This window comes from Fusarium musae, chromosome 4 (assembly GCF_019915245.1).
Source record: "Fusarium musae strain F31 chromosome 4, whole genome shotgun sequence".
NCBI lineage: Eukaryota > Fungi > Ascomycota > Sordariomycetes > Hypocreales > Nectriaceae > Fusarium > Fusarium musae.
The window spans coordinates 2,630,518-2,652,423 of record NC_058390.1 but is presented as its reverse complement, the minus strand read 5'-3'; the positions used below and the strand labels follow the sequence as shown (position 1 = coordinate 2,652,423).

The 21,906-nt window shown below is 48.9% G+C and overlaps 3 protein-coding genes across 3 annotated transcripts; 2 read left to right on the top strand and 1 right to left on the bottom strand.

The window, feature by feature from the left end:
- Window positions 1-2,174: 2,174 nt before the first annotated feature.
- Window positions 2,175-3,431, top strand: J7337_005732 (uncharacterized protein; the record flags this gene model as incomplete). Its single annotated transcript, XM_044823406.1, has 1 exon — window positions 2,175-3,431. The coding sequence occupies one exon, from the start codon at window positions 2,175-2,177 to the stop codon at window positions 3,429-3,431; it is 1,257 nt and encodes a 418-aa protein (XP_044681897.1).
- Window positions 3,432-3,833: 402 nt separating this feature from the next.
- Window positions 3,834-5,368, bottom strand: J7337_005731 (uncharacterized protein; the record flags this gene model as incomplete). Its single annotated transcript, XM_044823405.1, has 2 exons — window positions 3,834-5,070; window positions 5,136-5,368. 2 exons carry the CDS (start codon window positions 5,366-5,368, stop codon window positions 3,834-3,836), a joined length of 1,470 nt encoding a protein of 489 aa, XP_044681896.1.
- Window positions 5,369-8,663: 3,295 nt separating this feature from the next.
- J7337_005730 (uncharacterized protein) lies at window positions 8,664-12,539 on the top strand (the record flags this gene model as incomplete). Its single annotated transcript, XM_044823404.1, has 2 exons — window positions 8,664-11,405; window positions 11,457-12,539. 2 exons carry the CDS (start codon window positions 8,664-8,666, stop codon window positions 12,537-12,539), a joined length of 3,825 nt encoding a protein of 1,274 aa, XP_044681895.1.
- Between the last annotated feature and the right edge of the window lie 9,367 nt (window positions 12,540-21,906).

Genomic DNA, 21,906 nt, shown 5'->3' with positions numbered 1-21,906 from the left:
TGAAGTCAATGACACTGTTATGCTTCTAGTGTCGATTCTGCAGACTCGGAAATAAATTAGAAATCAGATCTAAGTCCGTTCTCCGATCTTCATGCCGCATCACCACTTTCGCTCCACCACTGTCATCATACCTTGGGGGGTCTTAGTACACTATAGGCTGCAACACCTGAATAACGGCAATCAATTCCCGCTTAACGTTGAGAACTACTAACGTTGATCGAGAGGATGGCTCGGCTCTCGCGTTTTCGGATCCCCGTTGCCGTATGACAAATGTTTCGGCCAATTGTGAACAGAGATTGTTCTCACCGTGGTCAGCTCAGACACCTGAGTGAGGCTTTGGGTGATGAAGCGACTGGACAATATTGTTATACGATGATGTAAGTATCGAATTTCCAACTTTATCGTAGTATTTAGACGCTTGGTCGGATACACGAGTAAAATGAATATTCGTAGAGAGAGACAGACACTTCATGGGATAGACTGACTAGAAGAATGATGACATGAATATGGCCCAACTTATCGAACTTGCGTGTCGAAAGAGTAGTCCCGGGTAGGCGTTCAAACTCTCCACTGTCCAGATTCAGAGACAGCAGGGGTTCTTCAAGCAACATGATCTGAGTCCATTGATCAGCTCTTCGGTGCACCCTTGATTTGCATGTGAAATCTGGAATTATCTGACGAGATCTCAAGGTGCAGACATGGTCCGTGACAAAGTGACACCAGGGATCGACTCAACGTGTTCGTCTTCGCCTTACTCCTCAGCGAGCTGAGCATGGGCTTCGCAAGCCCTGATCTTACAATGGGCTGAGGTGGTGTGTTTTCTGTCCCAACGGATCGAATTCTTTAATGATTGTGAGATGGGATAGAAGATAGATAAAAGGGAGAGCTGGTGTATCAAATAATGTTTCTTCCTATGTTTCATTTACTGTCTCATAACGTTATTATTTGCTCTATATTACGACCACCTACCTTAGTATCTATCCTTACGACCAATGTAAATATCTCGTAGGCACCTTCAACCAGTCTTGTCTTCTCTTTTGGCTGTTGCATCGCCAGCACACGTAAGGCATGCCTTTGACCGAATATGAGTCGACAGAAGTACCACTAATAAACTGATTGACTGACTCACTTACAGATTTCCATATATTAATTCGTCTCTCAATAACACTTTCGTGCAACGCGGCAACGAGAACATCAAAGGTATGAATACTTACGATATACGTCAATATGACTATCAATTGCAGCTAAGTTAGTTAGGTATTAGGACTGAATGACCTGACTTGTTGACTGCTTTTGGTTGTCCTACCTTATTGAGTCTTCCCCGCAATCACACTCATCAGAGTCCCACGTTGATCTTCCCCTGGAAAAGACCCCATTTTCCCCTCGCTAGCCCCTCTCAACAACAAAGAAAAGGAAAGCAAAGCTGCGTTCCCGTCTCAGAGCTCCCGTCCCATCCATCCATTCTGCATTAGCTTGTGACAAGAACCCCTAAAAAAAGAGGCACGGTCGTGTCAGTTAGTACTTGACATGCTGTAGAGGGCGGGTTTGTAGTTCATGCTGCGCCAAGGTGCGAAGATGGTATGTCCTGCGTAGGACGAATGAACAAGTACCTAGCCCACATGCTCACACTCACTCACCTTGACCCCTCATCACAAGACAGAGAGAGCTCTGGACAGCTTCGTCCTCCTCAACGTATGTCCTACCTCAAACTGGATAGCTGCAGCCTGCAGGATTCGCTTTTAGGCTCCTGCTATTCAGCGCTTGAGCAATTGATTTGAGTAAATTACCTTATCCACATTGCAAGCATGCACACAGGCTCAGCGTCAACTCTATGACCCTTCTATCGTCGCATCAATGATCAGGCAGGCTTAGACATGTATCGTCTGGACATTCAATGACGTCGACCACTTATAGATTCACCCGAGCATCCCGACAGCACGATTCGCTATCAGTACGCCACGAGACAGGACAGGGCCAAGAACCACGTAAACGGCATTTGTTTATTATTTCGCTCCCGTCCCATATTGATTTCTGCCTCTCTTTCTCCAGCTAGCATCTCAAATATCTTCAGCAGCGTCATCGATTATCCGTCAGAAAAGGACCCCTCCCCCTCCTCCTCCTCTCTTTTACCCTTAGACGAATCGCATTCTATTACCCCCAAAAACTTAACACGCATGATCCCCACGGCCGACCCCGTCCTCTGCTTCAACCCTGAGGCATTGCCCCCGTCGGCCTTACACATGCTGTCGCTCTCGCCAAAGGCAATGGAGAAGATGTCTGGTATCTCCAACCCACTTATGTCTCCCAATGCAATTCCACCTCGCACTTCAAGCACCGGCATCCCGACCTCTCTCAACGCGACACCCACAAAACCCGTTCTGCGCCCTGTCCCAGAAGGCGACTGGTTGAGCCAGAAGCAGCTCTCCCCAAAGGCACAGATGTCAAACGCTGGTTACGGCGTAATGCAAGCTCCCAATCCACCTCCCGATCCCGAGCGCTACGCCCACGAGGATCTCGAGTTCACGGCTAAGCGCTCTTGGACTGACGAGAAGGAAAATGTCGTCCGCGGACCTTACGACTATGTCATCAGCCATCCTGGCAAGGACTTCCGCGCCCAGCTAATCGGTGCTTTCAATGTCTGGCTCGATGTGCCTACACCGAGCCTCGAAGTCATTACCCGAGTCGTTGGCATGTTGCACGAGTCTTCGCTCCTCATCGACGACGTACAGGACTCGTCCGAGCTGCGCCGTGGCTTCCCTGTCGCACACAACATCTTTGGTGTCGCTCAAACCATCAACTCGGCAAACTACATATACTTTGTTGCCCTACAAGAGCTGCACAAGCTCAACAATCCAGAGCTAATCACCATCTTTTCCGATGAGCTTGTGAACCTCCACCGAGGCCAGGGCATGGACCTGTTTTGGCGTGACACTCTTACTTGTCCTACGGAAGAGGACTACCTTGAAATGGTTGGTAACAAGACGGGCGGCCTGTTCCGCCTCGGCATCAAGCTTATGGCGGCGGAAGCCAACGGCCCTAGTCCTACAGACTGTGTTCCGCTCGTCAACCTGATTGGTCTCATCTTTCAGATTCGAGACGACTACATGAACTTGTCCTCGAAGGAGTACAGCCATAACAAGGGAATGTGCGAGGATCTGACCGAGGGCAAGTTCTCGTTCCCCGTCATCCACAGCATTCGCACCAACCCCACCAATCTCCAGCTCATCAACATCCTTAAGCAGAAGACCTCGGACACCCAGATCAAGCGATACGCTGTTGCCTACATGGAGTCCACAGGCAGCTTCGAGTATACCCGTAAAGTTCTCAACGTCCTCATCAAGCGGGCCCGCAAGATGGCCGAGGAGCTCGACCAGGGCCGTGGGAGCACGAAGGGCATTCAGAAGATTCTTGACAAGATGGCCATTCAATGATATCCATTCAGCGTCTTGGTTTATTTCTTTTATCTCGTTACGATTCACGGATTTGATGTGTTATGAGCGAAGCGCATATAGAATGTTGTGACACAGATCAGAGACATCTGACGACCTCCGAATTTGTGGCCACAGGGGAGGCCTGTTCAGCATGATACCACTTGGGCCTCTGAAAGCGTGACTTCAGCATTAGGATTGGATTTTTAGTATTCACTTTTTGGTAGCCCATACTGTCCAATTGAATAAGCATAACTCAGATGGAATTTCTTGATGCCATGTCAATTCTTACATAACAATGCCCATGTTTGGCCACAATTGTGTAGACCATCTCATGCCCCGACCAACACCTTGCATAATACGAGAAATCAAAGTAGGAACGTGATACTATAGAGATGTATCAGATCAACTTGGCTGTACTTGAGCCGCCTTACGCTTCACCAATCTGACCCATCGCCGTCGTCTCCAGTCACCTCTCCGGCCACTGCCGTCTTCATTCTCCTCCCAGCTTGGCTTCGGTATTGCCTTTTGCTTTCCCTTCTCGTTAATAGGAACTTCCACGACACCCGTTCGCCCGTCTCGCTCATCCCATATGTCATAAACCCAACGCTCGCCTTCTGTCTCAACTTCAACCCCTGTAATAATACGTTCTTCTACCCATTCACGACTCCAAAGGTCTAGAGCCCATTTCTTCTCGCTCCATTCCCACGCTTCGGGTGGCATGACATCTTCAAAGAAGCGTGTTCCACGTGGTCGTTCACCTGCAATTCGAGGTTGTGACAAAGGATCGTAAGGAGAAGGACTGAAAAGCCAAGGCTCCCACTCGCCACCACCCGAGGTTTTGCGCTGTAGCTCAAAAATTTCCACTTCACGCGTTTCAGGACTGGAGTCGAGGATAACGTCTGAACTGATCCAGCTATCTAACCACGACCGAGCTTTGGCCTCTTGCGGTTGGAGACGCTCTCGATGAGCAGCAGCAATGAGGCGGGCGACGTGCGGATGGCCCATACCCACGATAACCCAACCCCCAAGAAGGAATATGAAGCGCCATGGTAGGATTTGGGCCGCGATGGTCATAAAAATGCCCCCGGCTGTAAGAAATAAAAATAGAGCCGAGCTGAGAGCCTCATCACTAAAGTTCGTCACTGGTACAAGCAAGGCGACGACCTGGTCGTGTCCCCGACTAAAGTCATCCATGCAGTTCTGTAGGTCGCGCATATTCCGAAAGAAGTCCTTGCTGAGTTCCTTGACTGGTTTCACCGTCGCCGCAGGTGCCAAAGGTGGTCCCTGGGGAGAATATCCAACATTCTGCTCACTCGACAAGGTTCCCTTGGGTGGTGCGGGATGCCGTGCCAGGAACGCGGGGATGAAGACACCGAACAGAAGGATAGCAACAGGCAGCACAAACAGGAGATAAGGATCCAGGCAGACAAAACTATAGACGGCGAGGAGTGATAGGGTATGCGATGCGTGCTTCCAGGATAGAATACGTTCCACACGGGCCTGGAATTTAAAGACAACGCCTATTCGAGCGTTGAATCGCCGAAAATTGTAGGACATGGTAGTGATGTTGAAGTTCGGCCTCTCGGTATGAGTGGCTGATTGTTCATCACCGACGAAGTGAACCTCGGTTTGGTCATCGCTATCCGTAGGTATAACTTGCTGAAGAAGCCTACCATGGCACCAGTCAGTAAAGCACGGTATTACAGCGACTCGGGCAGCTCAATATACTTTTCTACTAATCGGTCCTGTAAGCTAGCTTTCTGGCGAATAGCAGCCAATCCTCCGCGTAGGCCTGTTTTCTGAGAGCTTGATTCGGCCTTTGGCTCGGGCTGCTTGTCATTACCATCGTTCTGGTCATTGTTGGGGCGCTGGCTTGAGCTCTCGGAGGAGTCAAAGTCGCGCCCAGTAGCGAACATCTCTGCAGTGAAGTCGTCCATGAGGAAGTCTGTTTCAAGACATGCTGTGGCTCCGAATGGTGGAGAAATCAAAAGGGAACTGGAGATTCAACATACCCGCGCGGAGGTGTCACAGCACGATCGCGGGTGAGCATGTGACACTGGTGACATCACTTACACCTAGGTCCGAAGGAGGTTGGTGAGCATCTTTGTGACTAGTCTACTCGGTTACGAAGATAACTTACCTAACCTAGACTGACCTCGTCGTAACGACTTCTAATAATACCTATCCAACGGAGAGAAGCTAGCCTAGATTCAGCAATAAATGATGTTCGCGCTGTGGGTGGGAAACCATTTACTGGATACCTTACCTGCGAACCTGCTTACCCTCCATGATTCTGCCGTCAGCTATCCGTAGAGTTTGCAGTAGTGCCAAGCGGCCCGTAGCGCCTTCAGACCGTGTTATGCTCTTTGAAGTACAGTAAATTAACTAGATGCAGACGGATTGCTTCATTTGGTGAAGTTTGGAAGACTTGGCATGGATCCGGATAAAGGATGGAACTACACACATCATGAGAGAGTTAATAAGTCCTGAGACATGGTTCATATCATATATATTCCACCCTAATTTAGATGACTATAGCGATATCCATGTCGTCCCTTAAATCTGGCTTACCCCACACAACTGAATTTCGAATGAATAAAGCATGCAGTACTACCCGTATGTACTCTGCACATGACCTTCGTGATTTCGGTGCTATCGGTAAAGCTGTGGAGGCATTCAGCAGTTCATTCCAGCGACGACGTTGAAACCGCGAATTCCTCTCCGGCAGCTTGATTGTGTCATCCACACTGATGGATGTCCCAGCTCGTCAGTGTCTGATGTACGGTTGATGAGATGAAGCGGTATGTCATAGCCATGGGCTTAATTCACTTCAAACGGTATTGCCCATGACAACGATAGCTCACATATGCCAGATGCTAGATTGCCTATGCGGCAATCAGATGATGGGAGCAGCTATGAGCTGCCAGCTATCATCCGAGACCGTGTATTGACTGCGAAAAAAACAATAAACACGACTCAGGATGCAGGACCATCAGATCCTTGATGCTTGGCAGGACAACAATGCATAAGGTACCAACTGACAACAGTCTTGACAGGTTAGTTAATTGGCCCGGTAAAATGCTTGGTAAATAATAGAGATGCATCCGTATGGCCCTACCGGTTGAAGATGCCCGAGAAAGCTTCTATCGGGGCAAATTGATGGGTCCTTGAGAATCTGAGACACGACTCAATCCTTGTACTCACTGGATGTTCATGGTCTGAGCGGGAGGCTTGAACAAGGCATCTATCAATCCATTAACCACACCGTCTGGCCCGTCCCTCCTCACGAGTACAGCCCAGCACTCGTTTCAAGAGACATGAGCCTAGGTGGTTGCGAAAAGTCTAAGATTAGTAACAACGAAGCATTTGCCAATGTCGTAGTATCAAGTCGGTTCGCTTGTTGTTCGTGAACCCCAGCTATCTTTACCTCAGGTCTAATGTCAACATCCGATTGCGGCCCAATACAAACACTGTTTGTCGACCTGGGTAGCGCATCGCGCCAGTGCCCGTTGATGCGTCAACCGGTTCACGCGACTCGGCACTATGCGTGGATGGTACTCTGTATGGCTGGTAGCATTCATTCGCGAAACCGCTGTCTTCTCCACTGACCATGCAAATCTTCTACCTAAAATCACCGCCATCGCCGCTCATTATCGGGTGGTGGATGTGTTATAGAGACCAGCTGGCAGAGCAGGGTAGCAGTATAATACTCAAGGTAGGCAAGGTGGCTTGGAATGAGATGACGATAAAACGAGATAAATGCATCCAGGGGAGTGAGATCCTTGGCCAGGATTTGGATTGGCATTTAATTGATCAGAGAATGTCCCCATATTCTATCGCGAATGGTTGACGTTCCTCGATGTGCATCGTTGGGTTCGTGAAAGGCTAATAAAGTAAGGGGACGTTCCTGAGGTATTGCATTATTATGAGGTTACATGTTGGGGGAGGATACATCTGATAAGGGTAGAATGCGCCCAAGATACAGGTACCTTCTATCCACTTAAATGGCGGTAAAAGGCATCTCGACAACCGGTATGGGACCTCCACCTCTGCCCGCATCTCATCCAGGGACCAATTTCAAAGCTCTAGTAGCCAATCAAACTGCCCGTCTACCGCGTCGAGATCCGCTGTCCACTGTTCATTATCAACCTCGATGTTCTTCACGAGGCCCCTTCCACCATATCAGCCTCTCAGGTGCCGTTCTTTAGACGCTAGAGAGTGCGATGCCCGCTCCCTAAGGGGGCGCCCTAGCACGCAGGTATTCCCCATGCCTCCTTCCGGAACTGCCAGTGGCCGCCTAGGTAGGTTTAGTAGGTGAGTAGGTACCTACCTATAGCAGTGTTCCATGAACCTAAGGGAAGGCCATCCCCATCCAGAGAAAAAAAACACAACCTTACCTAAGGTAACCAACTTAACGACTCCATCTTTTTATTCTACTCCATCTCGCATCTTACTGTACCATCCCTTTCTCGGGGTGTCCACCGCAATCGATCACTCCAGGCTCCTTTTCGCCTGTCGCCAACCGCACACTGCCTCTTACTTTGATTCTGTCTGCTCTCTTGCACTTCAATACTCTTGTCGGTTCCGGAATGAGGTAGCCGTTCGAATGCGCTCAGCTCCCTGACCGGACTGAGTCTGTGCCAGCAACCCGACCCCGTGAAATCCACCTTCGTCGCATTGCCAGCCACGCCCCTCGACCTTGGACCCCATGAGCCGCGACCACAAGGCACCTGCTGGGCCTCGACCAGCCAACTTTTCTCCAACGCGATTGTGAGCCTTTTCCATCTGACATTTTTCTATTTGTTTCGTTCATTTTGACCTATTGGTCAATGCATGTTCTGGCGTACCGCTGTCATCGTCATATCCAAGTCTTTGATCGCCCTGCATTTCTGCACATGGCCAAGCTGACCTTGATCCCTTTGTGACAGGGGCAAAACCGCCAACGCTCAGCCTCGACCGCATATCCCCTCGACGAACCCTGGCTTTGCCTCCGACGATCCAATGCTCAGCGCAACTCCTTCCAACAATCATTCCATTTTTTCTTTTAGTCGCGATGGAGATTCAGGTCAATTAAACGACTCGACTGCCTCTTTCGATTTCTTGCCCTCTGTCAGCTTCGACGATTTACAGAGTAGCATCGAATCCGCTTCAACAGATTTCAAACTGACCCAATTCCCGTCTCCCAACGGCGAAGGGGGCATCCTCGATACGCACGGGGTAGATCACGCCAGTATGTCTTCTAGATCTCAAGTAGTTCCATCATCGAATGGTGCTGCCACTAGGACTGCCGTCCAAACCAACACTCGACCCTCTCGATCAGGCTCGCTCCTGCGACGACCTAGTAACTCCAACAGACCGCCTGCCAATACCTCTGGTGCTTCTGGTCCGACTGATCATATCCACGGGCCGGGCGCTGCACGCTCTCGTCGACAAAGTCAATACCCGCCTGTCTCCAATACCGTCGTGCCGAAACCTCCTCGAAAGTCGATCGGCCCAGGAATTGTTGGCGATGGGGACTATGGAACCCGACCTCCCCAGAAGCGACGCCCCAGTCTCTTCTCCGAAGGGACGCCTACGGGCTCGACGAGAGCTTCCATGGACGCCAATTCATCGTGGCTCGATAATACAAGAAATTTCCCCAACTCAAGGGCCGCGAAATCCAAATCAGTACAACCGCCACCACGACCAAATCAAACCAACCTTGGTCTTGGTAACACCCTCACCCCAGAGCAGAACCGACACTCTACCCTGGCCCCGCGATCACCTCGGGTCGGAGGCCGATTGAGCACGCCGTCCTCCGCCAACAAGAGGGTTTCGATGATGCCCGGCGCCCACCATTCATCACATGCGACTGGCCTCGGCGCGAGGACAATTAGTCCCACTGATACAAGGAGGATGAAACGACTCTCGACCATGCCGCAGTCATTGAGTCTTGGTCAGGTTTCTACCCCTCCGCCTCCACCACCAGTGTCGATGAACAATCAGCCTGAGAGAGCTGAATCGAAATCGCCTTCTATGATTCCGAGACGAACTTCTGGTACCCCATCATCCTCGAGAACTACGCCAGACCTCCACCGTAAATCCTTCAACTCAAATCTTTCAGTTAACTCAGGCTTCAGCCTGAACTCGGCCAGAACATCGACTGGATCGCTACACCGTATATCTGGTTCGTCATCAACGTCGCGCTTGCCTGCCCCAAAACATACCACAGTCCACAATCCTATTCCGATTGACGATGACGAATATGTTCCGCCTGTCCCTGCTATACCGAAAGCCTACGAGTCGCCGAAAGACTCGCCAGCAGACACTTATTTCATGGAGAAGAAAAAGACCGCGCTCAGTAACATGGATGCCATGGGCATGAACTCAAACTCTACTGGAGTCATTTCTATGCCTGTCTTTCCTGAGCCTACAAAGCTTCAGAGAAAGCCCAGCGCGCGAAAGAGCTATGTACCAAGTGTAGCGGCTGAGCCTGATAGCAAGGCCACTCCTCCAAATAAGCGACATCTGCAACCTCTAAAACTACCACCAATTAACCTGGGACCTTTGAGCACCCCAACTGCTAACAAGATTGCAGCATTGCAGGACCACAGCAGTGTAGAACGGCACGAAACTCCACCACCAGCCCGGCAATTGCCAAAGACGCCCACAACCCCTATGACGGCTTCCAAAAGCTCCTTCTTTGCTAAGAGTCGCCATGGCGATACTCCTGAGCTTCCCTCTCTTAGGAGCAGCAGTTCAGTTCATCACACACATCTTACGCCTACACCCCCTGACGCTAGTTCGACCGAATCGTCGTTAGCTTTCAAGGAACTTGATCACAAGCAAAGCATGTCACCTTTCTTGTCATCCTCGTTACCCAAGGGGGGCGGAGACCATGGTTTCTTGAAGAGGTCTAAGACGGGAGCGGACTTCATGACTTTGGATGAAAACATGTTCCAAGATCAGATCCACCAGAAGCCAACGGGTTCTCGTGCGCCCAAAGAAGCAGAACCAACTCCCAAATCTCCTCAACCGGAACCTTCGCTGGATGAGCCACAGACACCCTCCTCGATGAGCTCTATTCGACGAAAACTCAGTCTTTCTTGGAAGCGTGGGAACTCCAAGAGCAACATTACTGCACCTACAGATGTGGTTGAGAAAGCCAGCGCGAAGCAGCCAGAGGAACCTATGCCTCCTCCCAGGATCCCCATCTCCTCCACTTTAAATAACCTGTCAACTCTCAAGCAAGCCAGTCCTTCCCCAACCGTGAAGCAACCTCCTGGAGGGTATCTTGAGTCACGGAGGCGAAAGAGCTCTGGTGGAAGCCTCAATGGGTTTATATCTCACGACAAGACAAAAAGCGAATCTTGGACTGTGAAGAAAACAGTGCCAGACCCTTCAACAATGCCCGTTGGTCGAAATACCTCGGTCATGCAGAAAATCCTTCGCCCCAGGAATTCTTCTGGCATGTCGAAGGGCCCTGACTCATACTCTGCAGACCTCGACAAGGACGATGTGGCAGCAGAAGAAGAGATGGCAAAGTTGGGTTCCAGGCGCAAAGAGACGGACGTTGCTGCTAGAACCCTCGACGCACTTAGAAAGCGAGCCACCCCCAAAGAGCGAGTTGGCGCCCACGAAGCTATTCGCATTGCCATGCTCAATATTTATGAGAGGGGCGAAATTGTGGACTATACCGATGTGTACTTTTGCGGGACACAGAACGCCCACAAGGTTGTCGGTGATCTCCAGTCTGACGCACCAAACTTTGGATATGATGACGAGCGTGGCGATTATTACATTGTGCCTGGAGACCACCTTGCATATCGATATGAGATCATTGATGTTCTAGGAAAGGGAAGCTTTGGACAAGTCGTCCGATGCATTGACCACAAGACTGGCGGCCTGGTAGCTATCAAGATCATACGGAACAAGAAGAGATTCCATCAACAAGCTCTTGTGGAGGTCAATATTCTGCAAAAGCTTCGTGAATGGGTAAGCTACAGTCATCAATTACCCTTCAATATCCATGCTAACTTGGTACAGGATCCGAAGAATAGGCACAGTATGGTCAACTTTACACAAAGTTTCTATTTCCGTGGTCATCTCTGCATTTCTACAGAATTACTGGATATGAATCTATATGAGCTCATCAAAGCCCACGCTTTTAGAGGATTCTCTATCAAAATCATTCGGCGCTTCACCAAGCAGATTCTCAGCTCACTCAATCTGCTCAAGCAGCACAAAGTCATTCATTGTGATCTCAAACCCGAAAATATTCTCTTGCGACATCCTCTCCATGCGGAAATCAAGGTCATTGACTTTGGCTCCAGCTGTTTTGAGAATGAGAAGGTGTATACTTATATTCAGTCTCGCTTCTACCGTTCACCAGAGGTCATCCTTGGCATGACCTATGGTATGCCGATTGACATGTGGAGCGTTGGCTGTATCCTGGCAGAACTATATACTGGAGTCCCTATTTTTCCTGGGGAAAACGAACAAGAGCAACTTGCTTGCATTATGGAGGTCTTTGGGCCTCCTGAGAAGCACTTGATTGAGAAGAGCACTCGAAAGAAGCTTTTCTTCGATTCAATGGGCAAACCCCGTCTTACAGTATCGTCTAAAGGTCGCAGACGTCGCCCTTCTTCCAAAACTCTAGGCCAGGTGCTCAAATGCGATGACGAGGTCTTCATAGACTTTCTGCATAGGTGCTTACGTTGGGACCCCGAACGACGCATGAAACCTGAGGACGCGATTCGGCACGAGTTCATTACTGGGCGTAAGATGCCCGTCCCTCGTATGCCGCCAACTCGCGAATCATCACCCATGAAGCGGCATAACACAATTTCGACGCCGAGGCCTCTGCCAGAGCCTCCAGGTGCTGGTGCCAAACCCCCAACGTCTCTGCGAACCGGAGCCAGCCCTCACAAACTAGTCTCTGGCGGTGTGCGAAAAACTTCCGGGACCACGGGGCCTATCGGCTCAATGCCAACCAAACGAATGAGCGCCGGTACGACTGGGCTCCCACAAGGAGCAAGTAGCTTGCCTCGAGCTGCTGGTAGGAGTGTGAGTGCGAAGCAGGACCTGGCCGCTGCGGGTGCAACAGCCGCAATGAGTCGACGAACATAGTTTTTATTTGGAGGATGCCTTTTTATCATGATTGGAGTTTAGGTTGCAGTAAACATTTTGTTCTGACCATTGTGCGTGCATCTTTGGGTAACCGATACACTATGCAACGACGTTGCCAGGGACAGTTTGACTTTGGTCTTCGCCGTACAAACCAAAACCGCATGGATCTTAGCATTGTGGACAAGGCATGGAGGATGCAGAAGAGGGAAGATGGGTTTGGGGCACATGATACATCTCGAACATTTATTTCAATCCTTGTTACCACGCCTACACGATGGCCAAAGACGCCCGCTTTCCAACCCCTTTGTGATGGATCTGCGGGAGGCAAATTCGTGACACAAGGAGACAGCGATTAGTGAGTCAACATAGCTTGGGAATGGGCGGCAACTGTTTTGGGGAAGCGGGTACATCACGAGATTTGACGACTTGTTTCAACTCAACTCAATAGATGTCGTTGTCCGTATCGAATCGGAGAGTATAGAGGTCAAGGGGCTCCCAAGAAGGGTTCGGACACCCAGGCAGAGTATGGCTAACACCAATGAGCCTTCCAGGCAGGCCACCAGATAACTTTACACATAATGGAACATTCGAGACTAGACTCATTGTTGACTCTTGATTATTGACTGAGGCCTCCCTTCCATGAGTACAGTTATTGGTGCTTGTGCAAGACTCGCTAACATGTACGACGTCAGATGCTTATTTGATCGTCAAACCGCTGAGTTTCCGAAGCTCGAAGGATGGGACAGTTTCGAGAAACGTCACCGCGGTTGCAGATCAGCCTTACGCCTTATGATGTGGGACAGATGACGGGCCACGCCCGTGATCACGAATAGGATCGCGGTTGCGTCAAGATCAAAAGAAGAGGCGCGAGGCACGGCGGCAAATGTTGTGCCAGGGGGGTTCATGTAACGAACGGTCTTGTGCTAACTGTAAGCGGTGACATCTTTCGCTGGGAGGGAAATATGGGTAGGGTTGAGGATGTAACCGCATCGGCAAACAGCCGCGCCGCCAAACACAAAGAAAAGGTCAGGCGATGGTGCAGGGAGCCATGCATGCCCCCTGATCAATAACGTCGGCCCCGGCGAGTGGGAAACAGATAGTCAGAAAGGGGTAGATGTGAAAATGATTAGCAAATCAACAACAGGAGCTAGGCTCATTATAATATTAGAAACAGGTCCGGCCGAGAGTTTAGTCTGATATCTGTCACAGTAAGGTAAGGTAAGGTATGCTTAAACGACTGTATGTGTGCCGGTGGGTTTATGAGTCCAAGGCAGACTGAGCTGAGTATGAGTCTCCCTAAAAAGAATCAAGATGCATAAAGGTGGAGTCATTAGAGCGCCTTGCGTCTTATTGTGATAGGTATGACTTTTTTAGGCGTCAAGTAGTCACTGTAACAGAACAGATGAGGATTAGAAGTTGTCATGATACGGCCGAAGGTATGTTGTAAGTGAAGCTTTCTCCGCCGGCCACTCCGGGAGGCGCAGCCCGTGGGGTATGCGCCACTGCATGCCCCTCTCCTATAGGTTCTCAGACGAGGCTGAAGGCCTTGAATCGCTGTGCGACATGACTGTGAGGTCATCAAACCCTCCATGACGATGATAGTAAGCCGTCAGGGCCGTATTGTGCGTTGAGTAAAGAATAGATCCCACGATATGATCATGGCACTCTAAAGCCCCCAGACTATGCGCAAAAGCGCAATGTTTTCGTGTCGTATAGCAGCAAAGCAGTCTAGGCAGACGAGGAGTGAGCATCTTGGACAACCATCCATGACGACGATGGAGGGCTCTGGCTTGCGTTCGTCCGTGCTCGCTCGCTCGTCATCTGCCTTCTGGCCCAGCCAGACTGTCTGGCCTTTACTTGGCCAGTCACTGGAGCCCTTTTTTCTTATCCTGCATGCGGTGATGCTCCAGCCTGTGCTGTTTCTGATGCCTGTTCACGTAGCTACCTATGACTCCTTTTTTTTTTTTTTCTGGTTCTGCTTAGGAGACGTCTGACTCTGGCACTCAGTTTCAACCGTTAGCCAGGGTGTTGGCCAAGAATAACCTTACAGCATTCAGTATTCCGAGAGAATGGGTACACACTAATTACCATGGATGCCAATAATAGTCTTATCGCGAAGTTTGGAGAACTTTGGAGGAAACATGTGCCTGAAGACTTGATTCCCAATCAGGACCAGTTGGTTATGCTTGAGCCAATTGAGCACTTTCTTCAAGTGGTGGTGTCTTTGGCAAGACATGCAACGGCAACGGACCGTCGATGGTGGTGGCCAAGTGAGACATTGTGTACAGTAAGGTAGTGACCGATCAATTAATTCTTGACTCTGTGCGCATTCTAACAGATTTAATTATCGCTCACGAAATTGTCATGTAACAGTCAACGTTAGCCTACAGCTCGAGACAACTTGAGTCTCCTGTATAGAGATACATTACACTGTTGAGTCAGGAATGCGTTAGACGCATCGTAGGTGTGATGTGGCCTATGCTGTGCGTTACAACATATATGATCTTTCCTACTCAACTGAGGACTCAGAACACTGAATTCTCGTCGTTCACAATCAATAACTACGGCACGGCACGTCTTCTCAGGGCCCCAATATCAGCGAACTCACTGCCCGGAGCCCACGTGAGGTGTCTAGGTACCTACCTAGGCCAGAATGCTGACCTAAGAAAGTCAGATGCCTGTTATCCTACTACCTAGGTATGGCCGCGGCAGGGAACACTGGTTCCCGTTCCAATAGGAGTTCGGGTTTCGCTTTTGGGTGAGACAGACTTGAGGCAGGGAGCGGTGAAATTTTCGGGAACTTGTCAGCGTTATGAGGCAACTGTCCAGACGAGTCGAGTGTGAGAAAACGTACCTGAGCATCCAGAAAGCCACCAATGCAAGGCTGGGCCGGCTGCCTCCACACTTGGATTCAATGAGTAAAGAGTCAATGTCGAACTGTGTGCAGTAGTAGAGTAGGTAGGTAAGGTAAGGTAGTCTAGTGCTGACTGGCCAGTCCTGAACAGTACTCGGAAGACTTTCAGGGATGATGGTGGTAGTGTGGATGCATGTCAGTTGCGCGGAAATGTTGTATGACAGACTTGGTTGAGTGAGGTGTGTGTGTGCTCAGTTTCCAACACTTTGGTCTTGGAGGGGGGGGGAGTCTTGGTCGATCTGAGACCATCAGACGTTCACTCACTCGATGGGTTCCCCAACAATTAATTTACACTTGCTCCCCTAGATAGGTAGGGGCTATATATTTCTTTACAAGCTGCAACAATGAGGAACCCACATGCAATTCCATGCCCCTCTCAAGACTTTGCGAAGACCACAGTCCATCACCAATAAATCATGAAAACATTATCAGATACCACGGCTCCATGTCTTAACAACCCAAGTGTGCACTCGTGAAGAGTGCAAGCATTGCCAAGGCCTGGGGTGGGATGCAGACACAGCCTTATGATGGACAGGGGACCCTGTCGCTATGACTGTCAGCAGGTGATAGGGCGGGTAGTATCCTTGAAGTTGTGGTTCCGAATCTGATTCGTTTCTACCGTTTTCTATCGATATCGGCTCATAGGGTAAGGTAAAGTAAGGTAGGTACGGATACCTAGGTAATATTGGAAAAGTCGTAGTCCCAATATGACAGGTATATCTCGTCTTGGGGCCATATCGACTCGAGGCCCAGCAATATGGCCATCTAGGGAGCGGGCGAATGTTTGGTTATATCCATCTGAGCTATTGTGTTGTAATGGAACAGAGTTGTGTTATCATCATGTCCAAAATATCATCTATGGAATCGTGAAAGAATGAGTCCCTCCCTGGGTAACGATCGAGACCCATACGATTCTAGGCCCGCTAGCCGGTAGCTCCCCGACTCTAATTTGAGATGGTGGCTTTTCACTATTGCACGCACGGTTGGAATTACCTTAGCTAATGCTTGTCGGTATGAAACAGGAAACTAGAGAAACCACATCAGATTCCAGGGACTCCAGTGCCCTAGCACCGGGACGTTGGGCGCAGCAAGGCCTGCCCACCATCACCATAAGTGCCGAGCAGCAAGGGTTAGCGCTGAGCAGTGCTAATTACATTACTGCGTGTGACGCTTTCTTAGGCCTGACACATCCATCTTTGTATCGATAAGGTATTGTAGCACTCATGGTATTAGGTATATGGAAACTTGACCTAGGTCACTTATTCGGTTAGGAATCATTCAAGATTGGATGGCAGGCGGACGGTCTGCATTCCCGATATGGCGTTCAGGCGTCATTTAGTGATATTGTGGCTGGGGGATTTGCTGTCGTGTTTCAAAGTCCCATTGTGCTGCCTTTGGGGGAAGAATTGGTGTATAGAAAGGAGCAAACGTTGTTACTCATTGAGGACGAGAATAGAGTCTCTGCCTGATCTGCCTGTTGATATTTCAGGGCACGTGTGAATGGATGGCCTAGGTATGTTAGTGCCTGGTAGACTAAGTGTCACTGTAAGTCGACTTTTCAATGGGGAACAGGAGCCAGGCGAACCATTGCCTTGAATGACTAACTCTCCAAAGTCCCCTAAATTTTGAAGCCATTCCGTAATTTAGTAGGGTAGGTACTTTCTCCACGTACCTTACCTACCTTAACGTCCCAATCCTCCTACGTACGAACGAAAAGACCCTGATTAATACATCCTCGTCATATCCTCCATGAGCGCATCTCATCCCTTGTCATCAACGCTGTGCGCTTCTGTTCTCTTGGTAACATGCCCCAGCGCTTCACATACGTCATAAGTCTGCACCTCTCGCCAATATTCATTGATGGTGGTGCTTCTCTTACGGTAAGAAGATTCATGGTTGCCGTCACAAGCTTTTGAAGTCACCCTCGGCCGATCAAGACAAAGTCGTTCAGTCAATCCGCTCTTACATGCATGCAGCTACGATACGTACAGGAGGTACCAGCATGGTACCATGCAATGCGGTATGATGGTGGAAGAGGGTGCAATTTCAACTATCGCCATTGCATTGCATCACATTGTTTCCAGGTCTGTAACCCTCCTCTTCAGCCCTGCTGCAGGTCAATTCAACCTCCCTGTCTCAGGCCAATTGATGACTCCTCACACCGAACCCAGGAACCACCTCCAACCTATGGATAGAGTTGATCATGGCCCGTCACCGCCTATTCCTTGCACTTGCTAACTAACTATGCTGTATGTAAGGACTATGGGCTTTGCACTACGGACTACCCCTGCACTCGCCGTTGGATCCCTGTCCGGTTGATGCGGTACGGGTACCCAGTAGCCAGGCTCGTTCATCCACACCCACTGCGTTGCTGCGCCTTGAGAGCAAGCCCGTGCTTTCTCAGTCTCACTCAATGGATAAGTTGAGTTTAAGGCATGTTTCTGGCTTCCTTCGGAACAAGAACCACCCGATGAAACAGAGGAAATCAGAGCACAGGGCACTTGACGCACAAGGTCCTAGAAGCCATAGCCTCCGAAAAAAGTAAAGCCCCCAAATTCAAAGGTCCTTTAGACCCCCCCTCCCCTTCCAGGCCCAAGGCATCTTTGGTCCTTCAGCGGTGGGTCTGCACTAATTATCCCAAGCCTGCAATAGACGCGCCCCAGCCTTTGTCACCTGTCAAGGCAGTCAGACTCAACTTGCGGCTATTGCTCTCACGCACTCTTACTGGCGTCTCTGGCGTCACTGGTGCCTTGACACACATCCTGGTGATGTTCTCGGGGAGTGTTGTTTGTCAAGAAAAGCCCCGAACCGGGGCGTGTCTTTATGACCTTCGATGCTCTCGTCCAGGCTCCAAGCAGGCCTATAAGGCTGCGATGCCTCTTTGGAAGTTAATTGTCTTATCCTCACTTCCTATCTCTATGTTCATAAGATTCATAAAGCAAGCGATTCTCCATTGATCCTCACTGTCTTGCCTTCAAGCTTCATCCTTCTTGTTCAGTGCCCCTTGCCTTCATTACGAACTCAGACCACGAACGATTTCCTCCTTTGTTGGTTCACATATTATATTAGACATCTTACTGGGTTGTGCAATTTCCTGTCTTCTAAACCAACCACCAGGCCAACAACTTCACGGCCCACCACCACAACCATGTGCTATCAACTTGTCGAGCTCTATTCGGCCTGCCGATGCCCCTACTACACCCATGCTGTTGATCGCTGTGCAGCATACGGCCGCCCAGGCCATCCTATCCAGCAGCGAACGATCCTCGTTGGTTACCTATGCTCTGCACACTCGAGTCATGGTGCTCAGTATGCGTCACCACATAGCTACTCCGACAGTGGCTACTACAGTGGTTACTCGAGCTCAAAGAGCTATCGATGAACGATTCTGTCTTCGGCAGTGGGATCTTGCTCTCCAAGACTCATAATATTCAAGTTCGACGATTGGGTTTTTTACCTTCTCTCCTGCAACCCATCGCAGCTCTCCTTTTTGCTAGCAGGATTTCGTTGGGCTGGTGGAGTTCCGAATGAGGTTCACCGCTAGGCATATCCTTTTTGCAGACTTCCTGGCTCTATCGTCGCCCATTGGGGCCTCCTCGTTTTGTGGATGGCCACTTTTGTTATGGAGATCACAGCAACGTTGCCGAGGGCCTGGGAATGAGATATGATATGGACATGAAAACGATCACGACGGAATGCCTTCTTTTCGGTTGGGGAAAGCAACTCGCATTGCTGTTCCCCCTTCACAGGCATTTCTTTCTTTCTTTCTTTCTTTTGACATATGGCATTGTTTTCTTGAACCTGTCGGTGGTTCTTTATTTGCTGGTCGGCTACAGTATCCATCAACGGAGGGAAAATCTCTCAACTCACATTGTCGGATGGCGTTTATTTATTTGGCCTTTTGCCCCTTTGCACAGCGATGGATTTATTCGTGCGACTTCATTTTCGCTTGGCTGGAAACAAGTTAGGATACAGCGATATTGGACTACATCTTGGAACAGCAGGTGCTGAGAGCCTCGCGGCGATTTTAGACGGTGGGATTTCTATTCTTGCGCATCATGGGTCGAGTCGAGACATTACTGGTAATAAGTCTCCGCCCCCGGACTACGGTACTGCGATTTGTCTTCTTCTTCTTCTTCTTCTTCTTCTCCATGGATGTCTTTTTTGACAAAAGACGATTCACATCTTAGGGTCACTGGGACTTTTATCACGGTTTGCATTTGAACTGGCCGGGCTTGCTAAAATGCTTGTAGCATTAAATGTGGACAAGGGATGGCTGGCCATTATTTCGTTTCTTTTGGAGAGGTGATCTTTCAAAATCTCCGATGTATTCTTTTTGTTTTCATACTGCATCACCTGGGCTTATAACAGAGCATTGATTGCAACAGTCACCCTGGTCATGTAGTACATATGTTCTTGACTTAGGAACTGGGTTCCCAATCGAGCAACGAGCAACAGGAAGTGTAACGTTGAACGTTCCACAATATGAAAAAACACAATTTAACATCTACTCAATACTCTCAAACTCTTCTCGTGAATCAAAGTAGAAAGCATGATGGGTGCCTATTTTACTGAGGCTCAGTTTCAACTCATCCTCGCGATCATCAGGCAAAGTGGGTCATATGAAGTCAACTTCTCCACAACTTCACAACCAAGCCTTGAGAGCCTCGGTTGAAAGATACTGTATACGTGCACACTATAAATCATACTACGTATCTTCAAAGATTTTACATATTGTCTCTAGCACAGGTGTAAGACTTCGAGGCTCTGGAAAATCAATTGCAACAGCAATGTCAGATGTGCCATGAGGAGGCCTCAGTTAAGCCACCAGCTCTGAATGCCGAGTTGTGCATCATACAGACAAGGCAGAAAGGGCTAAAAACACTTATATCGCTAAATTTGAGTCACAGCCTTGCAGTAGCATTTGCAGTTTCGATAGTTTGTCTAAGCCCATGGACACGGCAATGGTAGTGACGTCCGAGGTTAGCGTGTCCTATTATTAGGCCACCCACCCCGGTTGGTTGCCAGATCGAGCCATGCGGGAAGGATGGGGTGCGCTCGGCGAGAGTAAGGCCAATTAGCCTTGAGAAGGATTTCGGCTGTTTTACTCAGGAAACTATTGACGCAGATTACAAGGAGGGCTGCGGGCTTGTGTGATTTGCGGGCGGTGCGCGATTAGGCGCACTGGCGCCATGCAGGGAACCATTCCAGGGTGTGAGACGATCAGTCGGGTTGCCAAGGATGTTGGTGCATGTGTTTTGAATAGATGAACAAGGAGTTTGCGTACCAATAAACGTGGTCTTCTATGTACGTTAGCTGTAGATCTCGCTTAGTACTCGATAGCCTGTACTGCTGAGTGTTTGTTATATTCTCAACACGAGCGCAACAATCGAGATTCAAATCCTAGGAGGATGTAACAATCCCGTGCAAAGAAGCATCGCAAGCTTACAGCCGAGCTCAAGGTCGGATGGATTATGCAGTGCATAAAGGGAACCCGGATTCTCAGATGCAATTGGCCGGCACAAGACGGTGCTGACATGACGGAGAGCTACCTGAAGCTTGCATTTCTGAGCTTGGCGGACGTGGAAAGATGATTCGTCTATCACTTGAGCAACTCATTGAAGGCTGAGGTGAGCCAAAGGAGTAACGCTACATCGCGGCAGTTTTCAGGGATTAGTTCGAAATAGGAATGGCATGATTCAGCTGTCAGAAACGGCTGAGGTCGGGTTCCATGCTGACGACCAGAGTCCCCAAGAAATAAACTAGACGATCCCTGGCTTGCCGAAGCCGGGCTGTTTGTATGCAGGGGCATGGCGTTTGGTGGAGTGCTCAAGGCGTTTTTCCTCTGATGAGGGCAAGGGTGAGCCGTCCCAGCTAGGGGATTGGGGCGGCTAGCGCTTGTGAGTAAGGGGCATTCTGTAAGGGACGTATTCAGGTACGTACAGCCAAACCAGTTGCTGAGTCTGGGTTTGCTCCTCTCTAGAGAATAGGCCTGTGTCGTGTACGGAGGTAAGGTAAGGGTCCTTTGCTGCAACTCGGCTGCGATCACATCAGGGCTGCAAATTACTAAGTAATTAGTAATAGTAATTAGTAATACTATTAGTATTATTAATTTCTATTTTTAGAAAATAGTTAAGCTTTAATTTTTTTAAATTTTTTTTATTAATTATAATATTATTTAATATATAAAAGTTAAAAAAAAGATTTTTTATTTTATTTCTTTATAAAGATATAGTTAATTAAAGTAAAGATTTAAAATTAAAATAAAAGTATTTATTTAAATTTTTTAATTTTTTAAATAAATTTAAAAAAAATTCTATTAAAATTCTATATAAAAGTAGTTTTTAATAGTAATTTAAAAGTAAAATTCTTTTTTTTATAAGCTTTATATTAATAAAGATATAGCTAAGTTACAGAAAGATAAATAGTTAAATATTTCTTTTTAAAAAAGTA